The 24,573-nt window shown below is 33.6% G+C and overlaps 1 protein-coding gene across 2 annotated transcripts in view; it reads left to right on the top strand.

Annotated features, from left to right (window-relative positions):
• Positions 1-24,573, top strand: part of PDS5A (PDS5 cohesin associated factor A) — a 147,328-nt gene that overhangs the window by 62,407 nt on the left and 60,348 nt on the right. For both annotated transcript variants that reach the window (XM_027836150.1, XM_027836151.1), the window contains exons 5-11: positions 223-320; positions 3,400-3,526; positions 5,501-5,581; positions 7,669-7,809; positions 18,032-18,147; positions 21,382-21,476; positions 22,439-22,584. In XM_027836150.1, the coding sequence (XP_027691951.1) occupies positions 223-320; positions 3,400-3,526; positions 5,501-5,581; positions 7,669-7,809; positions 18,032-18,147; positions 21,382-21,476; positions 22,439-22,584 (804 nt within the window). The remainder of the gene's footprint in view (positions 1-222; positions 321-3,399; positions 3,527-5,500; positions 5,582-7,668; positions 7,810-18,031; positions 18,148-21,381; positions 21,477-22,438; positions 22,585-24,573) is intronic.

Raw genomic sequence — 24,573 nt, 5'->3', positions numbered from 1 at the left:
GAGACATTAAACCTTTCTGTAATACCTTCTGCTTTTTTTGTTTTGTTTTGGTGAAAGTTAATGTTTGGTTTCAGGTGAATGTTTCAAAGTTCAGCTTGCATGCCTATTGTGCTTCTGTAGATTTTTAAAACTTCATTTTTAATTATTTTAAAAGTAAGTGCAATAGTTTGATTTAGTAAAATTATTCTCTATATATGTAATTGAATAATTTTGTTGTTTTAGAATTTAGCTTGGGTTAAATCCTATAACATCTGCTTTGAATTGGAAGATTGCAATGAAATTTTTATTCAACTTTTTAGAACTCTCTTCTCAGTGATCAAGTAAGTTGTTATATATTTTATATGTTGCTTTGTTTAGATTTCCTCTTTCTCTTGATTTTTCTTTTTTACTTCCACATACCGTTTATCATCAAGGTTTTTGAAGAGATAAAAAAGAATTATGTTCCGGAAAATATTTAACAGGGAGAGAACCTTCAGCAGAAAGCTGAATAATGGAAATATGTCTTTGGGCTTAACTTGTTTAGTGCATACTTTGTACTCAGAGCTGTACTAATTACTGTGGGAGGCTACAGAAATAGTTCCTTCCTGAAAAAGATTACAGTATAGTTGTATATAATTGTGCTAAAAACCATTAAGAGTTTTTATTATAGTGTATGATTCATATCTTGTACAGTAGATTCTGGATATTTATGGATTGCATTCTAGATTCTTTTCAGGGTTTCCATGAATTTCAGTTGTAAAGAAGAAAGTATTGGAGGGGAGAGGCAGAAATTTGATGGGAAGATAGTGGAATAAGCTTGAAGAAGATAGTGGAATAAGCTTAAGAGTCCTCAGTTGAGGACATTTGGATAACTGGGGTTTAGAGTTTTCCAAACCAGTCTAAAAAGAAATGAGAAAAGGATTTTTAGTTGCACGTTGCCTGTGTGTTAGGCAGAATTGTAGGCAAACTCTTTTTTAATATCTCCCATCTCCCTTTTTTAAATCTTTCTCCCTTGCTCCCTGATATCCTTCTGTAGTCCAGAATTCCTCACTTCAAAGTTACATACTCTTCCTTCCCCAAGTTAGCCCTTTTTTCTAGTCAAAATTCCAATTTAGTTATTATTTCTGTAGCAAAGTATTGACCTGTGTGGAAAACAGTAGGTCTCCTTTAACTAGTTTGTTGAGCCAAACTTTGAGTAGTTTGGTTCCCAACTCCAAGTAAAATACCAGAAATAGCTTTTTAAACAGAATGCTGTGCACATCCCCCTCCCTCGGTAACCCCATTGTTTCCTCCACATCCACCCCTCCTAGTATCTCTCCTCAGTTCTGTAATAGAAGCACTTCAAGCTACAGAGATTGGTAAAGTATCCATCACTAAAATCTAGAGTCAATAAATTCAGATATTTTTGTACTGAGTACTAAAATCATCATCTTTTTTTTTGTCACTGAGTTTCCATCTTGTCAGCCTTTGATTCTTATGCCCTCGAAAGAGAAAGAGTATAAATAAGAGATTCACAGGCAATTTAAACAGCTAGTAGTGAATTTCAGCTTTTCCTCCTTCAGACCTCATACTATTATGACTACAAGTAGAAACTTATATTTCACTACTTTTTTTTTCCTTTTCCAAACTTCTGATAGCAGTACACAAAGGCAAATGAAGTAATATGGGCAAAATATATAGAGAGCAGAAAGGCCCAGATAATTCATTAATTACAAAAATAGTAGGCAGTTTTTTTCTTATTTGAGGGATATGGATGGAATTGAACAAATAAGTTGAGGGATCTTTTAAAAAATGGCAGAGAAAATGCTGCTAATTATCCTGATCCCACTTTTGTGGCAGCTAACAAGATTGAAGGTAGGTGTGGCAGCTTTTTTTTTTTTCCCTATTCCAGAATTCTGCATCCATTTGGAGAAGGCAAAGACGAGGGGAACAGGTGGGGAAAGAGATATTTGGTGACATTATGGCCCATTTGGTTTGTGACTTTTGGGGCATTGAAAATTCCTAAACTGAGTAAATAAATTGTGAATAATCTTAGCTAAATGTTCCTTATTTTTCCTAATTCTCCTTTTGTGAGGAAATATTAACTAGTGTATACAAAAATACTTTGAATAGTTCAAAAGGTGTTCTTGATGTGTAAGACATCACTTCTGTATTTTGTTTTCTTAATGCTAAGATTTGGTACCTCAAGTCACTATCACTTCCTCTTTCAAATTCCCTTGAAATCTCTTTCATGACAAGATTTTATTATTTTTCTTGGAAAAATACTTCCTTTCTTCTCCTCATAAATTATTGATAAACAGAAATTAAAATGCCTAAATGTTGTTGTTTCTTTCACTTAAAATCTCTTTGTATGTCTTAAATTTAAAAAAAAATTATTGTTAGGGAACTTTTTTTAAACACAGAATTGATTTGATAATACAGCCTTTGGAGGATGGTGCTTGAAATTCTAGTTAATGAAGTTAATTCACAGTACTCCTTTTAGTAGTGTGAGTCCTGGCAATGACTTACAGGTATAAATGGCCATTATTTGTGAGAACCCTGTAAGGTAGAGATCTACACTGGGGGGGTGGGGAAGGAATGGCAATGAAAATAAATTAATCTTTTATATAATAACAGAGACAGAGACTCTGAGAGTTTATAAGTTGCTACAGTCTTATTATCTATAATTAAGTGAACTGTCTTCTACATTCATTGCTTTTTCCATTGTGCTATGTTGTATCATGTTATTTTGAAGTCTAGTTTAAGTGACAAAGAGCAGGTAAGAAGTTTTTGCTATATGTGGTAAACTTTTAATTTTCAGCATTAATGCAATTATTAATGCATTAGTAACTCATTTCTATTTGATCCAATGCAATTTTGTGCAGATTTGAATCTGGATAGGTCTGATTTTCTGGAAATTCTCAGTATTTCAATTATAGTAAAGAAGAAATTCAATGGAAGGAATTAGAAAATTAGTTTCCCTTGTCCTGCTTTCTGCCTTACCAATATTTTTTCTTGTCTCCTCACTTTGTGCCATGGATGAATTAAATAAATACTTTTAGAACCCAGATCCAGCCTAAGCAAAGCTGTCCTGTCACTGACTTTATGTTCACTAGTTCATACTTTGGGGCTACTGGGGCAAGAAGAGTTTAAATAAATCCTACTTAAACTCTACTTTCAACTTGAATATGGATTGGGGAAACTAAATTAGAGATCCTCTTTCATAAGTTACTGCCTCTTTGCAGAATAATAGTCAGTTGGTTGAGAAAGTAAGCAGAGCAGTTGAAATCAGAACAGCTTGGCCTTACTAATGTATACATAGAGTAGTAAATTGAGAAGTAATAGTATAGCCCTTTTATTCTAAACTTTGGAATTCTTAGAGGTTGTAATCTCTGCATTTAAAATAAAATTTTAATATGATTTATTCTGTGTCCTTTTTAGCAATAGCCACAATAAGAAGGTACAAATGCACATGTTGGACTTGATGAGTTCTATCATCATGGAAGGTGATGGAGTAACCCAAGAATTATTGGATTCTATTCTTATTAACCTCATTCCTGCACATAAGGTCAGCATATTATAAAGATATTAATAGTGGAGTTTCCTTTCTCCCAAGCTTTATTTTTCCCCCATCCACAAAAAAAGGAAAAGCTACCAGTATTATAAAGCTAACTTAGTGTAACTTAATACCTTATTAATTCCAAACCAACAAATACTGTGTTTAAATATTTTTTTTTCAGAATCAAGAATGCTATCTCTACAGTATTCCAACCTTCTCTGCAGAGAAAATACTAATTTTAACCCAAATAAAAAAGTTGGTACTCTTTTTCTTATTAAACTCCAAGATATGGATGTATTACTTCACATTTCATGGCACACTTGTTTTTGCCTTTTGCTCATATATTTGTTTTATGTTCCAGAATAGGGGAGAGAGCAATAGTATGGTGAGGGTAAGAGGATTAACATAGGAACAAGTCATGGCATAGTTCAAAAGTAGGCTAAGTTAGACTTTAACACCCTTCTATCTCTTTTCCTCTTTTTTCCCCCCTCACACAACTGTACACGGTTATCCTGGGCCCTTGTGATACTGAAAGTTTTGTGACCATATTGTATTCAGGTCTGCCTTCTCTGCAGCAGTAAATCAAGGATTTAAAAGTCAACTGGTTACCTTTCTCTCCCAAAGTTTCATTTTTTTTTCTTGGATTTCATTAGTAGGAGGGAAGCATCTGATTGTGTTAAGTACTATATATCTTTCCTTAACTCTGTCAAAGGTATTAGTATTTTTGTGCTGTGTTTAAAGGCTAGATCTGAGTTTCTTTTCTTTTAAATGTAAGAGAACTTTAAATCTAGCTTCTGATTTTTGAGCCAACTCCAGGCAAATGACAGGAATCTACCTTTATTTGAGGAAGAACAACTTTTCATTTCATTCCCCTAAAGCTTTGAGCTAATGGGATGTGTGTTATTCAGGTGATCAAGTCTCTAAGCTAGTGCTAAGTGCTCGACAGTGTCTGAGCACAGTGGGAAGTGGAATGCTTCTCTTGACCTTGTTCTACGCCATGCTAACAATCTCAGCAAATTATGGAAAGGGATGTGTGAGGAGGAACCAACTTTGGGGTCTTCTAAGAGGTACTTTGAGACTCAGATTCTTATTTCAGGAATGAATATGGGTTGGTTTTACTCAATGAGTTTTGTTTCAGTGAATATAGTCTATTGCTTGTAGACTTTGGATTAGAGAGTTTACAATTGTCAGTGAAATATACTTTTAAGGGTAATGTAAGACATAGTATCATAGAGAGCTGGAAGGGATATTAGAGTTCATATTATACAACCATATCATTTTACAGAGGAGGAAACTGAGGGCCAAACACATTAAGTGACTTGCCTGACCTGTTTTCACCTGAGACCTAACATTTTAGGAATATTAGCTTCAATATACTTTAACAAGCTAGCATGGCAGCCATTCAAAAGAAAGAAACCCTGGAGCTTTGAATCAGGTTCTAAGAGGGAGAACAGTTGGATGTCTGATACATTTAGTTCCATAGGGAAAGATAAGATGAGCAATTAATGTGGACTAAGAATGGAAGAGCAATTAATCTGTAATAGCAAATGATTTTTAAGCCGCGTTTTACAAAAATAAATGAAATGTCAGTTTGGATAAAAAATATTTTAGTATTCTAATTTAGTAGATGTAGGAAATAGGTACAATTTATTAGTAGTTCAAATGGCTTGGCTTTCAGCTCAATAAAAGATTTATATTTGGTTCAAATTGGATTCATGGTTTGGTTTATCAGATTTCTGCATTCAGGTTCATTTGGCCATTTGGATAAAAGAGGGGAGAACAGAAAGTTAACTTTTTTTTATACGATTCATTTACTTGATTATGAGTGAATATCTGTGCCCACTAATGTTGTACTTGATATTTTGGTGGATGGAAAGAATGGAATTTTCTCATGGTGATATTTACTCCAGATCAATAGAAGGTATTTTCCATCAAATTGCATTCATTTTTTGTACTGTGAATCCTTTTCATTCTTTATTTCAGAACCTAAATAAACAAGCATTTGATCTTGCAAAAGTCTTACTGAAAAGAACAGTCCAGATCATTGAGGCATCCATTGCTAATGTATGTACCTGTTTCAACTTTTAATCTATAATTTATAAATTTGAACTTTTAGGATTTGATCCCTTCTGAGCATCTCAAAAATTATTCATACATTTTGCTTTGATAGAAAAGTGTTTCTTGACAAACACCCAAGCAAATAATTTGTATCCAATTTTTTGTATAAGACTACTTATGAAATTTATATACACATTAGTTTTTTTGATGTCAACCTCCTTGGTATGAAGAGTTTGGCAACTTTTTCTGTATGATTCAAAATTGTTTTCCAGAATAGTTGAACCTGTCTTCCAACAATGAGTTTTCCCATCTTTCAGCATATTATCCAGCTTGTTAGATATAAAGTGATGTATTGTTAGAATTTGATCTGAATCACTTAATGCAAAAGTTTTTGCCCACAGGTTGTATCCTTTTCAATCCTATCCATGTTGATTTGATCAGTACAAAAGCCTTCTAATTTTATATAATAGATATTGTTATTTTGTTTTATTACATTTATTAAATCACATTTCATATGCACTGTTCTTCAGATAAAGATTGATCAATAAAGCTCTTCATATTTCCTCCTTTTATAAAACAACAAAAATTTTTACTTATGTGATTGTGATTACTTTTTTTCTTTGATTCAGGACCATCAATAGGAAAAAAAAAACATTCTCCACTCTTGTATTATATGTATGAAACTTAACATTTAAGGTTTTAAAGCAATTCACTTACATAAGCTTAAGATCATAGTATTTGTAATAAAATTCATTGTAATGAATTTCTTAAGATTGAAGTTATATTACATAAAGTATAATAACTTTTCAAAGACAAATACAGTTATGTTGGATATTTGTGGTTTCTTGTTTATATATCACTGTCTTGATCATTTTAGCTGAAAGTTGAGGATAATATCTATAATGTTATTTCACATTAAAAAATCTACTAACAGGAATGGAAAAGAAGTCAATTTTTTATAAGGAATTCCAAGAATTTTACAAATTACTCCTTCATGTATAATTTTGTCCACATAAATATGTTGCAAGAAATCATATTCATAGCCTGGAGAATTTTTATATTTCCTTTTAACTTTATTTCAAAAATAAAACAGAGATAATACCTTAACTCTTTTTAGTGAATTAAAAAATGAAAAGTACTTTGGCTATATACTTACTATTACCTTCACTACCTTTTACTTTTTCTAGCCACTGTATCTTTAGAGTGGGGTGTTGTGGACTAATGAAGTAGGAACTAATGTTTTGGAAGCCTTAAAGGACTAATGTTCCAAGTTCTAGATGTTTGAGATAGGAAGCGATGAAAATTGATAGAACAAAGAAAGTGTAAAGATCTTAGCTTTCCTTTCTTTGTATTTAAATGCAAACTAATACTTTTTTTAAAAATGTTCTTAGATTGTTCCAAGGACATAGATCAGGAAAAAAAAGTTGTAGTTATTCATTATTTAATTTTGTAATAAGATCAACAAAAAATTTCTCCTGCTTTAGTAACCTTGTTTTATGGAAACTTTCTTTGTAATGATGTTAGAACAGCTTTGTGTAATGAGTGTTGAACTTTTGGTCAAGAAGACCGTTTATTTGTGCAAAAATTCAACTCCTGACACTAATGCTTAATATGTGACCATATGCAAATCACTGAACCTCTGTGACACTCAGGTAACTCTTGATAACTTACCTGTAAAGGAGGACATTCTTAAGCCAACATAATCATATATCTTTGCTATACCGATGTATATTGTAATCGGATTTTATGTAGACATTGCATTTTTTTTTCTTTTGAGTCAAAATACTTGTTTATAGGCTTTGTGAAGGATTTTAGTCTGGTATTAAATGAGTCAAGTATAAGATCTGTTCCATTATATGCTAGAAATTTAAGAACAAAACTGCAATGTTCTGTTACGTGGTAGAATTGCAAATTGTTGATTATTAGTAATGTTTTGCGTGTTTTAGTATATCTGCTGCCAAAACAAGAACTGCATTGAATATTTTAATGTCACCTTTCCTTGATTAATTCTCATGGCCAAAATCTACTGCATTATTTAAGAAAACTTTGCAAGCTGTGTTAAGATGAGGTAATTTTTTTTAACTTTTTTACAGTTTTTCAACCAAGTTCTGGTTTTGGGAAGGTCTTCAGTAAGTGATTTATCAGAACATGTATTTGATCTGATACAGGAACTCTTTGCCATAGATCCTCATTTATTGCTCTCTGTTATGCCACAACTTGAATTCAAACTAAAGGTAGGATTGCATAGTTTTCTTGAACCTTTTTTGTAATTAAAAAAAAAAAGATGTGTACTACACAATTAAGAATGTTTTGTTATGATTATGAAATAGAACATAAGTTAAAACATATTACTGGTAAAATGAATGTCAATAAATTATTCATTAATTCTATTCCTGATTAATGAGATATTAAATAATCTATATGTTTCAAAACAATTGCACAATTGTTATTTATATTCTATATTTTATAATATATTCATTTTTTTATTATCTGCACCTAGTGGAAAGAACAATGGCAAAAATAAATATTAAAATAATGTAGATGTGTTCTAATTCTGTTATTATAGAGTCATCTTTGATGGAGGATAGGTTTGTTGTAGGATTCTATTCAATGGGGCTTAGCAACATTAGGCTATTCCTTGGTGCAAGGATCTAGTATATATGGCTTTGGAGTACATCTTTCCTTCTGCTCTAATCCAGTGGAAAAATAACAATATCTTACAGGTGTATCATGTTTTATATTTCTTCAAAGCCTTTTATAGACATTATTTTAAGTGTCACTTAGGACACTCCTGTAATGTGAGTATAGCTAATACTGTGATGTAATCACAGGACCTGGGTTGCATAATTTAGACCAGGGCATTTAAACTTTGTGCTTCAGTTTCCTTTATCTGTAAAATGAGGATTATAATACCACTACCTACTTTGTAAGGTTGTTGAGATGTTCAGCTGAGATAATATATGTAAAGAAATTTGTGTAAAATGCTTTGTAAATGTTTTTATCACCCCCATTTTACAGACTCAAAGAGCAAAGAGAAGTCAGGTTAAGTTATTTGCCCTCAGACATTAGGAGTAAGAATGAGATTTCAAATATCCTGACTCCTTCAACAAATTCTAACAGATAGCTACCGCTAGACTAGATTGAATTATTTTTAATCTATGCACCTTTGTGTATGACTGGTTCTTGGGTTGTTGTGAAATGCTTTACTTTGAAGCCTACTGTCGCATATCTTCAGTGTGCTTCTCTATACTTGTCCCCAGGCAGCAGACATTGTGTCAGTGGCACTATATGTGAAGCCTTTCTAGTTTGGTAGAATCTGCATTTGCCAATGCCTTTGAAAGCCCAGGGTCAGAGGAGGCATCCAAGAAGGAATAGGATCAAGGAGAGAACAGAGTAGACAATACTTTTGTGCTCAAAAGGGCCAGACTACGAGAGGCTATGTTTAAAGGTTTAATTTTTAAAAAATTCATTATTATCTTGTGTGTTGACACAACAGGTAATTGAATTTAGTTGCATTTATTAAAGGCCTACCATGTGGCCAAAAATACTTGCCACCAAATTTTTGCAAAGTACATTCCCTAAAAGAAGTCACAGAAAGAAGGGGATATGTCCTTGAACTTCAGTTAGGTGATGCAGTGGATAAAGCGCTAAGCCTGGAGAGAGAGGCCTCAGACATTCATTAGCTATGTGATCGTGGGCAGGTCACTTTGCCTCCATTTCCTCATTTCTAAAATGGAGGTAATAGCGCCTGCCTCCCAGGATCAAATGATTGCATAATAGTTTTAAAGAGCCTAGCATGGTGCTTGGCACATAGTAAGTGCTATATAAATGTTTGGTGGTGGTGGTTGTCATGGTCGTAAACTGTCCGTACAAGTTTTCTTATGTCTTTGGATTTATGTTTGTTGTTCCTTATAATATAGTAATATTTCTTTGCATTCACATGTCATAATCTGTTTGACCATTTGCCTATTGCTAGGCACACTTTTTTTTTTCAACTTTGGACATTTGTGTATAGTCTGTTGTTAATAACCTCCTTGGTACACAGACCCAAGAGTGATATGTCTGGTTTAGAGGGTGCGAACAATTATAACTTTGCTTGTATAATTTAAAATTGTTTTCCACAGTAGCTCAAAAAATTCTGCCACTTCATCAGCAACAGATTAGCATTCCTGTCTTCCTGTAGCCTCTCAAAGAATGATTTTTCTTATTTTTTAATATCCTTACCAGTTCAATGGCTGTGAGGTGAGGCAGAATTTTAATTTTTTTTTTTTAATTTTCATTTCCTTGATGGGAGGGAATGAGCATTTATATAGTGCCCACTATGTACTAGGCACTGTGCAAAGTGCTTTTTACAATTGTCTCATCTTATCCTCATAACAATCATGGGAGGTAAATTATTCTTCCCATTTTAGAGTTGAGGAGACTGAGGCAGACAGAAGTTAAGTCACTTGCCCAAGGTCACACGGCGGTAACTTTCTGAGGCTAGGTTTCTTGACTCTAGGTCCAGTGCTCTATGCACTATGGTGCAACTTAACTGCACCTAGCAGGAAGAGAGTAGACAAAACTGCAGATACGGTGCTTCCTTATTATAAATTAGATTATGAAAATTGCTTGAGAGAGGCATGTAAGAGGAATTTTGATTGTATCCATGTGGATAGGCTTTGTGGTACAATGGGAAAAATAACTAGGCAGTATCAAAGCATTACGATGTTCAAAGGAATTGCAGAAGTCCATCCATCTAGGTCTGAGGATGAATTTTGAGTATATTTGTGTCAACTGCATATGGATGTTGTATGTCAGACTTTATAACAGAACAATTTGATGACAAGATCTCTCATCCTTCAAATTTATCCCAATTATTCTGATTTTTAAAATTATTCTCTAATTGAGATTGTCTTTTTTATTTTATCATCTATTCTGTCCTTTGTCTGGTTATGAATTTCCTCCCAAACTTATTATGAAAGAAAGAAGCTTTCAGTCTCTTCTCATTTGGGGTTATGGTTTTCTTATATTAACATCTTTTATATAGTTGGAATTTATTGAGGAATAGGTTTTCACAGGTTGATCTAAACTTATTCTTGCTTAGAGTGCTTTTCAGTTTTCCCATTGGGATTTTTTTAAATTAAAAAGGCCTTGCCTTCATAGCTTTTAGTCTTAATTTTATGACACTCTACTGTTTTGTGCATCTTTTTTGAGGACTTGGTTTTCTAGGCCATTCCACTGATCTACTTTTTAAAAAAAAAAGTCAGTAGAGGTAGTTTGATAATTACTACTTTGTTAGAATAGTTTGAAATCAGTTTTAGTATTTAATAATAAGAATATTTTAATAAAATAAACATAAAAAAATTATCATGTTGCCTAAAAATAGCCATGTAGCATAACTCTCACAGCCACAGGTGTTTTTCTGTCTGTATTATTTCAGATTATTTAGGAGCCTGTGCTTCACACTTATTAAACAGAAGCTTCTCTGTTCTTTAGAGGGTGAAGATGGTTCAACACTAAGAAAATAATCAACATAATTATGTTATCCAGATATCCAAACCCACATGGTTATCTCAATTGGTGGAGACAAAGTCTTTGGCAAAGTATAAGTCACTTATGCTTTAAAACACACAAAAAACCTTGCAAAGTATTGTGGAAGAGGGGACTTTTTTTTAATATTATAAAAAATGATATCCCAAATCATAAGTAAGGGTCAATGAATTCAGTGGAGATAAGCAAGAAGCTTTCATATTATATATAGTTGTAAAGCACAGATGCACACTCCTCTCAAAGTACAGAAGTAAAGCAAGGCTGCCCACTTTCCGCCTGTTATTTCACATAGTTCTAGAAATGCTAGTAATAGAAATAAGACAAAAGAAAGAAATTACAGGCATTAAAAAAAAGCTAAAGGTATGTATAACTGGTGGCTTCTAGGTGGTTCAGTGGATAGAACGCTGGGCCTATAGTCAGGAAAACTTGAGTTGAAATTTAGCTTGACCTCAACTTAGGAAAATCTGAGTTCAAATTAGCCATGTGAACTTGTGCAGATCACTTAACTGCTTTCTGCCTTAGTTTCCTCACCTGTAAAATAAAGGATACTAGTAGCACCAACCTCACAGGATTGTTGTGAGGATCAAATAAGATAATATTTATAAAATGCTTAGCACCATGCCTGGCATACATAGTAAGTGCTTAATAAATGCTTTTCTTCTTCCTTTCACCTTCTTTGTTTATGGATGACATGATAATTTACTTAGAATGTCCTAGGGGATGAGCAAAGATACTAGTTGAAAAAAATCAATAGCTAGAGCAAAGTTGCAGCCTGCAAAATAAATCCACAAAACCCTACAGCATTTCATATAATACTAATACCCAAGAAGCAGTAATAGGAAGGGAAATCTCATTCAAAGTAAATACAAAATGCATAAAATATTTGGAGATTAGTCTGCCAGAGTACATGAAATGCTTGTATAGATTCAGTTACAAAGTATACTTTCAGGAAACAACAAATTAAATAGCTGGAGGAATCTTCAGTGTGACGACTGGGCCAGGTCAATATAATCAAAATGGCAGTTCTACTAAAATTTAATCTACAGGTTTGATGTTATGGCAGTCAGGCTACCGAAAGGATACTTTACAGAACTTGATAAAATAGCTGCAAAATTCATTTGGAAAACCAAAATATCTAGAGTATCAGGGAAAAATGAAAAAAGGATAGGAATGAAGGGCGAATAGCCCTTCTAGTCACCGAAACCATTTGGTGTTGATGTAAAAACACAGACATATATGAATGGAACAAGCTACAGGGTGGACTGAAGAAGAGGATTTGTGCCCTGAGGTGGTGTTCCTAAGTAGGGGGTCTCTGGGCTGAGAGGAAGAAGTTCAGAAGCAAACAGCAGAAATGTGGCTTAGACCCCCAAGCCGGGTCTCAGTTCTAGCATCTAGGCCAGCCTACAGAAGAATAATCAGAGCAGGAATCTCAGATCAAAGGGGAGCCTACAGTTCTATAACTCTGAACCAGCAAACTTTTCCACCTGGCTCATAAAGGCCGAGTCTAGCAGTGTTCTTCTGTTACTAAGACTGAAACCCAGGTAGAGAACTCACCTACAGCTCAGACTGGGGCCATTGGCTAGACCACTTTGATAGCAGTGAAATTTGTAGATCCCTAGCCTGAGTGCTATCCCTGCGAGCCTGGAATAACACTAAGTATCCTAAGAAGTAGGGGAACTAGGTGCTGCAGTGGATAGAGTGTCAGGTCTCAATTCAGGAAGAGCTAAGTTCAAATCCAGCCTCAGATACTTACTGGCTCTGTGACCCTGGGCAAGTCACTTAACCCTGTTTGCCTCAGTTTTCCCATCTGTAAAATGAGCTGGAAAGGCAAACCAGTCTAGTATCTTTTCCAAGAAAACTACAAAAGGGGTCACCAAAAGTTGGACACAACTGAAAAATAACTAAATAACAAGTACCCCGAGAAAGCAGCAACAGTGTTCCAGAACCCACCCCCTAACTTCAAGAACAAAATCAGGAAGTCACTTGGAAGAATGAGCCAACAAAAAAAGAATGAGCTCATAAAGACCTATTAGGATGGCAAGGATGCTCAAGGCACAAATGCAGAAGAAGAGAATAACTCCAAAATATCTACAGGCAGTGCCTCAGAAAAACCACAACTTGAGCACAAATTCAACTAGAATTCCTGAAAGAGATGAAGCAAGAGGTTTTTTTTTTTAATAAAAATTTTTAAAATATTTTTATAAATGAAATGAAAGCACATGAAGAAGAAATTGGAAAGAAATAAGAGCCATGCAAGAAAGAATTGATAAGGGAAGTTAACAACTTGGCATGAGAGGTATAATACCTTGTTCAAGCAATATACTATGAAAACCATAACGGACTGATTAGAAGGCAATGACTTCATGAGATGAGATATTAAATCAAAGTCAAAAGACTGAAAAAAAAATTAGAAGAAAATGTAAGGCATCTCATGGCAAAAGCAACTGATCTGAAAAATCAAGGAGAAAAAATTTAAGAATCCCTGGACTCTGTAAACATCATGACCAAAAAAATAAAAGAGACTATACATGAAGAAATCTTAAAAGAAAACTGCCCAAATCTCTTAGTAGCAGAGTGGAAATAGAAAGAATTCACCAATCACTTCCTGAAAGAAACTCCAAAATGAAAAGTCCCAGGAACATGCTAGCCAAAATCCAAACCTTCCAGATCAAAGAAAAAATACTATAAGCACTTTTTTTTTTTTTGCATTATTTCAGATGTCCTTTCCAGAATGATTGGACCAAATTCTAGCTTCACCAACAATGCATTAGTGTGACTCTTTCTACAACCCCTCCAATAGTGACTGTTCCCATCTCTTGACATCTTTGCCAATTTGCTGGGTGCAAGGTAAAACCTCTGAGTTGTTGTGATTTGCATTTCTCTTAATATTAGTTATTTTTGGAATATTATTTCATATAGCTATTAATAGTTTTCCATCCTTCCGAGAACTTTTTAATGTGTCTCTTGATCATTTATCTCTTGGGGAATGGAAAGAACTGTATGAAGTGATATAATTTAAGATCAGCAGGTTCTATCAACTGCAAATATAATCTAGATATACTATATCTATATATATATATATATTTAAAGTACAAAACCAAATACAGCAAAATTTTATATAAGCTTAGAAAAAGACAATAATTTCGGTTTTTGCTTCTTTAATTTCTTTGATTCTACTCTTAAATGTTATGTGTCTCATACACTGTTTTATTGCTTATTTTATGTTTGATTAGAAATTTGTCTCGATGGTTATTAAATTTATAATATTTTTAAAAGATTAAAATTATGTACCTATTCATCTTTCATTATAGGTTCATAAATTTAGATTTGGAAGGAATCTTAGAGGGTATATCTAGTTCAACCCTCTTAATTTACAAATGAGGAAACTTGAGGGCCTAAGATTTATTTACCCAAGATCATGTAGGTGGTTGGGATTTGAACTCAAGTCTTTGTCTCCAGAGCTATTTATTCCTCATTTTTCTATGCTACACTGCCTCTTCATCCACAGCTAGATGGCACCATATTGCCACTATGACCACCCAGAGCACTAGGCCTAAAGTCAAGAAGACCTGAGTTCAAATTTAACCTCAGACACATACTACTCTGTCTTGCTTGGCAAGTCATTTAAATTCTGTTTGTCTCAGTTTCCCCATCTGTAAAATGAGGATAATAACACCTACCTCCCAGGGTTGTTGTGAGGACCAAATGAGATAATAATTATAAAGTGCTTAGTACATTGCCTTTCATGTAAGCGCCATACAAATGCTAGCTGATATTATCATCTCCCAAATAGGCACATAAATAACATTCAGTATTAAATATACTGCAACATGAGAATACTTGGGTTTTGTTCTTGTTGTGTTGCTTCAAATTCTTTCTCTTCCACTTCCTTCTCAGCCCCTTGCAATCTGGTTTCATTTCACTGAAACTGTTCTCATTGAAAGATTGGTAATAATATGCTATTACTGCTAATTTTGATAGCCTCTTCTTTGTTTTCATCCTTCTTCATTCTTATATTTTTTGATGGTATTGACCACACTTTGCTGCTCACTCTTGAGTATCCTACCCATCTTACTGTTACTTTTTCAGTCTTCTTTGTTGGTAATCTCCAACCTCTCCTTTTGGTGATCTCATCAGCTCCATGAGCTCTCTATGCTTCAATATCATCACCAGTTGTCTTTTGGACATTTTGATCTGTATATCCTTTCAATATCTCAATCAGGTCCCAGTGCATTACTTTGTTCTGCAGACTTTCTCTTGAAGACCCCGCCATCTATCCAGTCAATCAGTCTTACAACCTTGGGGTTACTACCTTCACTCCCATATACAGTTTCGGTCATTGACCACAACATCCCTCACATCTACCCTTCTTTCTCTATTCTAATGGCCACCTAGATCAGGCTTTTATTACTTCATTATAAGCTCTGTTTCCATTTTTTCCTTTGTCCAATCCGTCTTCCCTACAGGGACCAAAACCATCTTCAGAAAGCAAAAGATTGACTATATTACTCACTTGCCCAGGAATTCTCAGTGACTCCCTCTTGCCTGTAGGTAATATACTGATTTGTCAGTTTAGCATTTAATCCCCACATTCTGTCTCTAGCTGGTGTTTGCAGACTCATTTAACATCACTCTTTTCTATATTCTACATTCCATCAAACTGAACGAGTTGCTGTTCCACAAATTTGGCATTGAACATTTCTGTATCTTTGTATAGGTTATCCTCATTCCTTATAATGCACTCCCACCTCCCTTCTCCCTCTCAGAAACATTTGCTTTCTTCAAAGCACCACATGGTATTTTTGAGCTCTCTCAATGCTGTATCAATCCAGTGAAATGTAAGCTCCTTCGGGGCAGAGACTGTTACAGTGACTTGCTAGTAATATAAAGGTAAAATTTTTTGAAAAGCAAAAACTTGCAAGTAAAAATTTGTTTTAAATGTGAAATTTATAAATTTTATTACTCAGTGTTTCTTTTCCTTCTATCATTTATGCGTAACTATTTCTCTCTATTATACTACTTTTTAGATTCCAATGTTGTTTTCAACCTGCACTGAAATATGAATGTGATCACTACATTTAGGCACTGAATAAATACTTTTGGATACTGAGCTAGTTTTCTCAGAGAATCAAGGCATTTTTACTTTTTAATATCGTCCAGTATCTGAGCCTAACTTCAATGCTACATGAAAGTAAAAACAAATCACCAATGAGCCTAGAGCACAATTGTTTTATTGTATAGATTGACTGGAAAGGCAGCTTTGGCATAATAATGGCATAGCCATAATAATAAAGCTGTCTCAAGTCCAGAAGACCTGGTTTTAAATCCTGATTCTGATACACACTGACTCTTTGACCTTATATTAGTAACTTAACCCTCAGTACTACAAGCATCTCTTTAAGACACAGTATTTGCCAATTTGCATTGATACAAGGAGTTTTCTCAGTGCATGTTCCCTATACCTTTGAAATCATAAGTTGGCCCTTTCCTGCTTCTCCTCCCCCCCTTCCCCCTTCCCCGCCTTGTAGAGTAACACAGGAAACCAATAAATAGCCTTCTTTCAACTGAGTTTTTCTGCCCTTTAACTCCATTAACCATTTTGCATTGTGAATAGGAGATCCTTTACTACACTGCCTGCTGCCAAAATTAATTTTCCTGGATCATTTATCCTTTATCATAATGGGCTCAAGAGACAGTTAATTTATAAATACACATATGCATATACAGTTGAGAACTTAATGTGTTGGTTTCTCTGACACTTAAATTGTACTTCTTCTTTGAAACTAAGTGATATTATTTTATATGAATATAATTAGGGTTTCATCAGGAATTAAAGTTGCAAGGACAAATCGTAGGCATGATTCAGCTACAATATTTTGCCAACAGAATTTCTCAGAACATTATCAGGGAGATATGATTATAAAAGATGGTTAAAAAGCAATGGATAACCTATTGATAGCTTGTGTGCTTCATTGATATCTACACAATAGTAAGAAACAGCATGAAAAAGCATCCTAAAATGTTTGGTGAAGCTCTTAATAGTAGGACATGGACAAGAAATAGCATCAGAAGGCATGGATGAGTTTTGTTGTGTGTGTGTGTGTGTGTGTGAGTGATGTATTGGCAGGAATTAATGAAGTCATAAATGCAATGAAGTATCAAATAAAAGAAGCACTTTCCATTTTCTCTGTCATGTCTTTACAAAAGTTGCTATTAAGTGGTAGTTTTGAAAATTTTTTCACTGCCTTGTTCTTTGATGGGTCTAATAGTGGTAGAGATTGGACCTGTGATTTTGTTGATATAGTTTTCCCTGATGAGGAAACTCTCCACAAATGCAGGTTGATACCTTCTATATAACTGGAAATTGTAGAGAGTTGCCTAGGTCATTGAAAGATTAAGCAACTTGACATAGCCTTTATTTGTCAAAGGAGGTACTTAAACCCAGATAACTGGCTTTGAGACAAGCTTCTCTTCCACCATGCTGCATTGCCTTTTGGAGGCTATAAACAAGCAATGAAACAGATTTCCTCTCCCTTCCTTCCAATACTTCTAAGGGCAATAGGAGGGAGAAGACAAAGGACTGAATAATTCCCAAAGAGGAAAAATTAGTCCTTCAAGAATCAGAAGTGTAGCCAAAGGTTTGAGAATCCTAGAGCTAAAAAAAAGGAGCCCTCATTTTGTAAATGTGAAAGGCAGAGACAGGTAGTGAAGTGACTTGGCCAAGGTCATCTACTAACTTGTAGTCTAGTGTTCTTTTCCCAATGCCAATAGTAAAAGAATACAAAAATTATTAAATAATTTTGTGATTTTCACTGTAATTAGCAGGAATATGAAGTTGCTGGTTAGTGGGTGAGTGGCTTTCACCTTGGGATTTCCTGTCATTTGATGAATTGTGTAATTCATTTGTTCTTTTTCTCTTTTTAGAGCAACGATGGAGAAGAGCGTTTAGCTGTGGTTCGATTGCTAGCTAAATTGTTTGGTTCTAAAGATTCTGATTTGGCAACACAGAATCGGCCTCTTTGGCAGTGTTTTCTTGGAAGGTAAGAGAAGATATATCATGAATTCTGAATTTCTACCTAATTAACCCTCAAATAGTGTTATCTTTGTCAAGCATCAGTAGTCAGCAATATTTGGAGATGTTCACAATCCCTCATTTAGGTTTTGAATCAATTCTTGTAACCGAATCTATAATGGTCATAGTTTAAAATAATTTGTCTAAGAGACATCACTATAGCAATTTCTTCATGTATCAGTGGCTGTGTCTGGGAACACTGGTTTGGATCTAATGGTATGACTGAATATGCCCTGTGGACAGTGAATCAATTGCTGAACTTGGAGTCAGGAATACCTGCTTTCCCATCCTTCCTCTGACCCTTAGTTTATCATGGGCCTCAGTTCCCTGATCTGTGGAAATGAAGAATTTGGACTAGGTGGCGTCTCATTACCTGTCCAGCTCCAGTTCTGTGAGCCGGTCGTTCCGTGGTCCTGTGACTGGACTTTTTCAGCATGATCAGACTTGTACATTGTACAATGATCATTGTTTTTCTAACCATACTTAGTTTGCAATACACAATTTTTTGAAGGACTTTGAATGACAAGTCTCTATCATCTTAATAAGGTTCTTTCCCACTTTGTGTTTTCATAAAGCTAGAAAAAGTAAGTTATTGAATGATGTCTTATATTCTATTTAAATGCTTCCTTGGCTTCAAAACTTCAAGGAAAAGTAAAAACTTTTTGTTATTTGTATTTTAATCTTGAATAGTTACAGTTACACCTTACTATGTGTCAGCTATATCTTATGTTAGGTTAAACTGATAGGTTTCTCAAGAATAACTTCTCCATCACTAAGATTAACCCCAGTTACTTATACCCAAGGAAAGATACCCCAGTCATCAACCATGTCTTTTGTAAATCCTGAATAAGGTATCATATCACAGTTTTCCTTACCTGCCATGGTCTGTCTGCAGTTGAATGAAAGCAAAGATGTACCTCTGCCATTTCTGTTTCCATTATTTTAATTTCAGTGTATTTAGATCAGTTTTACCACATTTCATGTGACATTGCTTAGTCACATAAATATGGATTTATTATGTTGGACTATAAGGGATTCCTACTTTATTATTTTTATTAAATTGATGTTTGTCGGTTCATTAGGTCTCTTAATAAATTAAAATAGTGACAATTTCCTTGCTGCCGGAAATAATGATTATATATCTGTGGCCAAGTAAATCTCTAACACAATTTTTTTTTCCTCAAAAAAAAAAAGTACTTGCAGATGAAAATGTCAGTGATTACAAGCATTATAATTCATAAGTTTTAATTTGTGATTTTTTAAAAACTTAGCATAGTCCCTGATATAAAGAAACAGAAAATGTTTGGTAATGATTTAAAAATAGAAGGAGTAGAATTAAATTTAGTCAATTATTCCTTCCACAAATGTTTATTAAGTACTTACTATGCTAAGCACTGAGGATACAAAGGAAGGCAAAACCCATCCCTTAAACTCAGGGAGCTCACATTCTAATAAGAAAGACAACATGCAAACAATTATGTATGAACAAAATATATATATATAGGATAAAATGGAGCTGCTCTTAGAAAAAAGGCATTAGTAATAAGGGAGACCAGGAAGGATAAATTTCTTGAAGGATATGGAATTTTTGCTGAGATTTTAGGGAATCCAGGAGGCAGAGACAAGGAGGGAGAGCATTCTAAGCCAGGTGGACAGCCAGTGAAAATACAGTGACTTGGGAGAAGGAGTGTCTTGCGTAAGGAACAACAAGGAGGATAGTGTCACTGGAAGGTAGAATACATAGAGGGAAATAAAATGTCACAAGATTGGAAAAGGAGGAACTGTCTAGGTTATCATGGGCTTTAAAACCCCAATAGAGGATTTTAATTTAATCCTAGAAGTATTAGGAAGCTATTTAATCCTTGAGTGGCATGGTCAAGATAGTCCTATATTTTAGAAAAAGATCACTTTGATAGCAATTGAAGAATTAACTGACTGTGGGAAGAGACTTGAAGGCAGGAAGTTCAAACAGAAGTCTTTTGCAATATAGTTCAAGGGTGAGATCAATATGTATTTTTGTATTTATTTCTTTTTTAATATATATTAAGCACATCCAATGAACTTAGACATTTGAAAAAGTTAAATACAAATTGGTCTTACTATTTGGGACTAACATTCTAAAACAGGATGAACCATTTTGCCCAAAGTACATAAACCAATTAAAATCTGTTTCTATATCTCTCTGGACCTATATTTATCTCTGTATCAATGTGTGTGGGGCGTTTATCTTAATTTATTCTCCTTTTTGTTTATTTAGATTTATTTTACAAACTTTTATTATTTCTTTCCCACTGTTCCCCTAGTAGAACTTTTTAAAAAAATCTTCACCATAAATATATATAGTTTAGTAATACAAATCCCTTCATTAGCCATGTCCAGTTATGCATGTTTCATTATAGATTTTAAGTCTTACCACCTCATTGGCAAGAGTTGAGTGGAATGATTCAACTTCAGTCCTCTGTGTGTCCTAAACTTGGTTTGTCATTGTATTTATCAATTTTTAGTTTTTAAAGAGGCTTTCATGAAGCATGATATTGAGAAAAACACAAAATATCATTTTAAACTTTATCCAGTGTTACTTCAAGAAATTCCAAAACTTTAGCAAAGGTAATCTAGTATTATTTATTATTTTTATAAAGGATTCTTAAGTCAAATCTTTTAAAAGACTGTTAAGGAGTGAAGTAAGCAGAACCAGCGGATTAATTACCCCAAAATTAATACAGTAATGTAAATGAAAAAGAAAAACACCGAAAGGTAGCTTAACTCTGATTTACTTATTGAACAGTACACAAAATACAGATGATAAAATAAGCGTCTTTCCTTATGGTGGAGATGTAAGGGTCCATCCACCAGCATCAAATGTTACTATGTGATCACTGTGTTAGTTGCGTTTGTTGACTTTTTCTTGTTTAAAAAGGTGGAGTCAGTCAAGAAGTATAAAATTGTTGTAGTATATAAGCAAAATGCACTGATAAAACTTTTTTTAAAAAATGATTTATTGTTGTATAACTGTTGACTTTTTCATAAGCAAATGCTTTTTATTCAAATACTTAAATGTTCATTCTGAAGTTTATAGTGAAACTTGTCATCAGCAAGCTCTGTAGTCATTAATTGATTTATGAAACATTTTGCATATTTTTATCTTTTGTGGAAAGAAAACCTACTTACACAGAATTAATGTTTAACAATTTCCTCCTTGTAGATTTAATGACATTCATGTTCCAGTGAGGTTAGAAAGTGTGAAATTTGCCAGTCACTGTTTAATGAATCACCCAGACTTAGCAAAGGACCTTACAGGTAAGATAGGGAATTTAAAATGAGCAACATTGGGGTAAGTGTTCTTGTAAATTTAAGGAGTATATAAGGCTTTTCATTAATTTTTGGATGGATCTTAGCAATTTTCAGGTAGCTATTGAATGTTATACGTCTCTGACTTTATACAAATAAAATTCTAATGGATATTTTTGTTTAAATGATTTGAATATAATTCTAATAATTTTATGTTTTAGGAGGTGTGTGTTGAGTTTTGGTACAGATTTTCCTTTTTCCTTTTCCATTGGCTTATCCAGGCCAATGGATTTAGTTTGGTACTGTGGTGATTGGACACTGTGGCATTGGAGCTCACAACACTTTTTATCCCTTACCTCATATGAATTTTGTTTATCCATAGCTAGAGGCTATTTGCCAAAAGCTTTTAATTTACCTCTAATCAAATTAAACACAAGACAATTTTTATCTAATTTAATTTTATGTACATTAGAGAGGGTTTTCTTTTTTTAAGTACCTCAGAAAAGAATTATAAATTTTTTAATTGAGTAATAAAGATATTGAAATATTTTAATATCACTATTTATAGTAAGGTTATGGGTTATTCAAAAAGATTATATCTTTAATCCATAGCTTCATTTCCAGGTAAGAGAAATTCTGTGTTTATTAATGAAATTCTGTGTTGTGATATTTATCATTGAAAAGAAAGGCCCCTTTTGAAATTATTTTCATTATTTTGTTATTGATAATGTGTGTATTTTACAATCACAATATTGTTTAGTTTTATACTTAAGTACTTAACATACTAAATTGAGTATTTACCCCAAAAAATGTATTTTCACTTGTATATTTTCTGAAAACATCTCAATAATAGAAATAAAGCTTAATACTCTGGCCTTTTAGTATTTATTTAATAATTTAAGCGTAATCTTTTTTTTTTTAAATACCTATCTACTTTCTTGATTAACATTTTTTTCCTTCTCTTGTAATAGAATACTTGAAAGTTAGGTCTCATGATCCAGAAGAAGCTATTCGTCATGACGTCATTGTTACTATAATAACAGCTGGCAAAAGAGACCTTTCTTTAGTCAATGATCAGTTACTTGGCTTTGTGAGAGAAAGAACATTGGACAAACGGGTACAGCTTTTAGAAATTTTAATCTTTGTATTTTATCATTTGTATCGATCTTAAACAGAATATCAAATAGAAAAAAATTCATGTTTTTAAGAATTATTTAATATATTTTATATTTAAGTTGAATTTTAAGATGTTTCTAAGAATATAATGAATACAGAATTTTCTCTGGAGCTACTCTTGATTATTTTTAGATAATGGATTGAGGCATTTTGAAGATTTCATTTGGTTTCCTCTCTTTAATCAACCTTTATTAATACTAACAACCAGTAGCTACATCAGTGAATTATACTTTTGCTTTACCTATCTACCTTTTGGTGAAATATAGAATAATAATGAACACTCTGGATTTCCTTTTTATGAAGAAAGTTTTTAGAAATGTTCTATCCAATTGCTAAGTTCTTGATTCAGTGAAGGAAAGAACATTATACTTTCTAAAATCACATGAAGCAGCTTATATTTGTATATTACTAAGCTAAATTGAGAAATAATAGGCTAAGATACTTTTTCTAATGTCAAGCAAGTAGTTGCTCTACCTTAGGCACACTGAGTTGGAGGTATGGGTATATAATACAGGAAACTGTAGTGACAGCACCTAGAAATAATGTAGATAGCTAAGAAAATCACATGGAAGGCAAAATAGCTAGTATGTCCCTGGCATACGTATCAGAAGTTTTAAACTAAGGAATTGCAATTAATGATTTTAGTGTGCCTTGATAAGTCCTCATGGGCCAAAATGATATAATTACAATTTAAGAGTAAAAAAGCCAATTTTTTAATCTCAAGATTACAACTATTTGGGTTATGATAACTTTTAAATGCATACATGGTGGGCCAATATGTAAAATTGATACTATTTAACTTGTTCAGTTAAATTTTTAATTTGTCTAGACATTTAGTAGCTTTGTGATCCTGAGCAAGTCACTTAACTTTGTTCACCTCTGCTATTTATCTATAAATGAGCTGGAAAAGAAAATGGCTAATCACTCAAGTATCTTTGCCAAGAAAAGCCCAAAGTGGGTCATGGAGAGTCAGACATGACTTGAACAACAACAAAAAACTTGTTCAATTGCATGTAGCATTATACTTCATAACGTGACACTCCACCTAGTGGTTAGCTTGGACTGATTTATTCAGTGGATTTTTCTAAAAAATAAAAACTACTTCTATGACTTAGGATAATGCAGTTGTTTGTAAAGTTTCTCCCTAGTTGGAAAATATTTTAGCTCTGTTTCTTTTAATTTTAAAGATATTTTCTTAAATAAGTATAGATTAGCAGTTAAGACAAGAGTTCTATTCTTGACTCTGCCACTAACCAGCTTGATGTCATAGTGTATTCTGTATTTATTACTGATCTCAATTCCTTCATCTATAGAGAAGTAGCATGGTATAGTGCATAGAGGACTGGACTCAGGAAAGCCCTGGCTTCAGATCCTTCCTCTGACCCTTAGTAGTTTTATGACCTTAAGCAAGTTATTAGACCTCTTTTGAGCCTCAGTTTCTTAATTTGTAAAATGGAAATAATAGTACTACCTATCTCAAAAGGTTCCTATCAAGATCAAATGAGATAATGTGTAAAATGACTTGGAAACTTTAAAACACTATAAATGTCATCTGTTTGTATTAATGTAAGCTGAACTACATGAACAGCAAGCATTTATTAAATACTTATTGCATGCAAGGCAATAAAGTGCTGGAGACTGAAAGACAAAAGTGAAATTGTTCTTGCCCCTAAAGTGATTTTCTCCTATTTGAGGACACATGCACATACATAAATAGGCAATGTAAACTAGGTAATTTCATTTTATTTATTTAATTTTATTTTTAATTAAAGCAAGTATACTTTTGGTGGCGAGAAGGGAAAGGAAGGAAGGAAGGAAGGAAAAATCAATAGAAACTGTACCTGAGAGTTCAGGCTCAAAAACCACTTCCAAGCCAAGCCTTGCTAGGTGCTTGGAAATCCCCTCCCAACCACAGAGCAAGAAAGGGATT

The sequence above is a fragment of the Vombatus ursinus genome, unplaced genomic scaffold (assembly GCF_900497805.2).
Source record: "Vombatus ursinus unplaced genomic scaffold, bare-nosed wombat genome assembly UNPS02014818.1, whole genome shotgun sequence".
NCBI classification, from domain to species: Eukaryota; Metazoa; Chordata; class Mammalia; order Diprotodontia; family Vombatidae; genus Vombatus; species Vombatus ursinus.
This window is presented reverse-complemented; position numbering and strand designations above follow the sequence as displayed.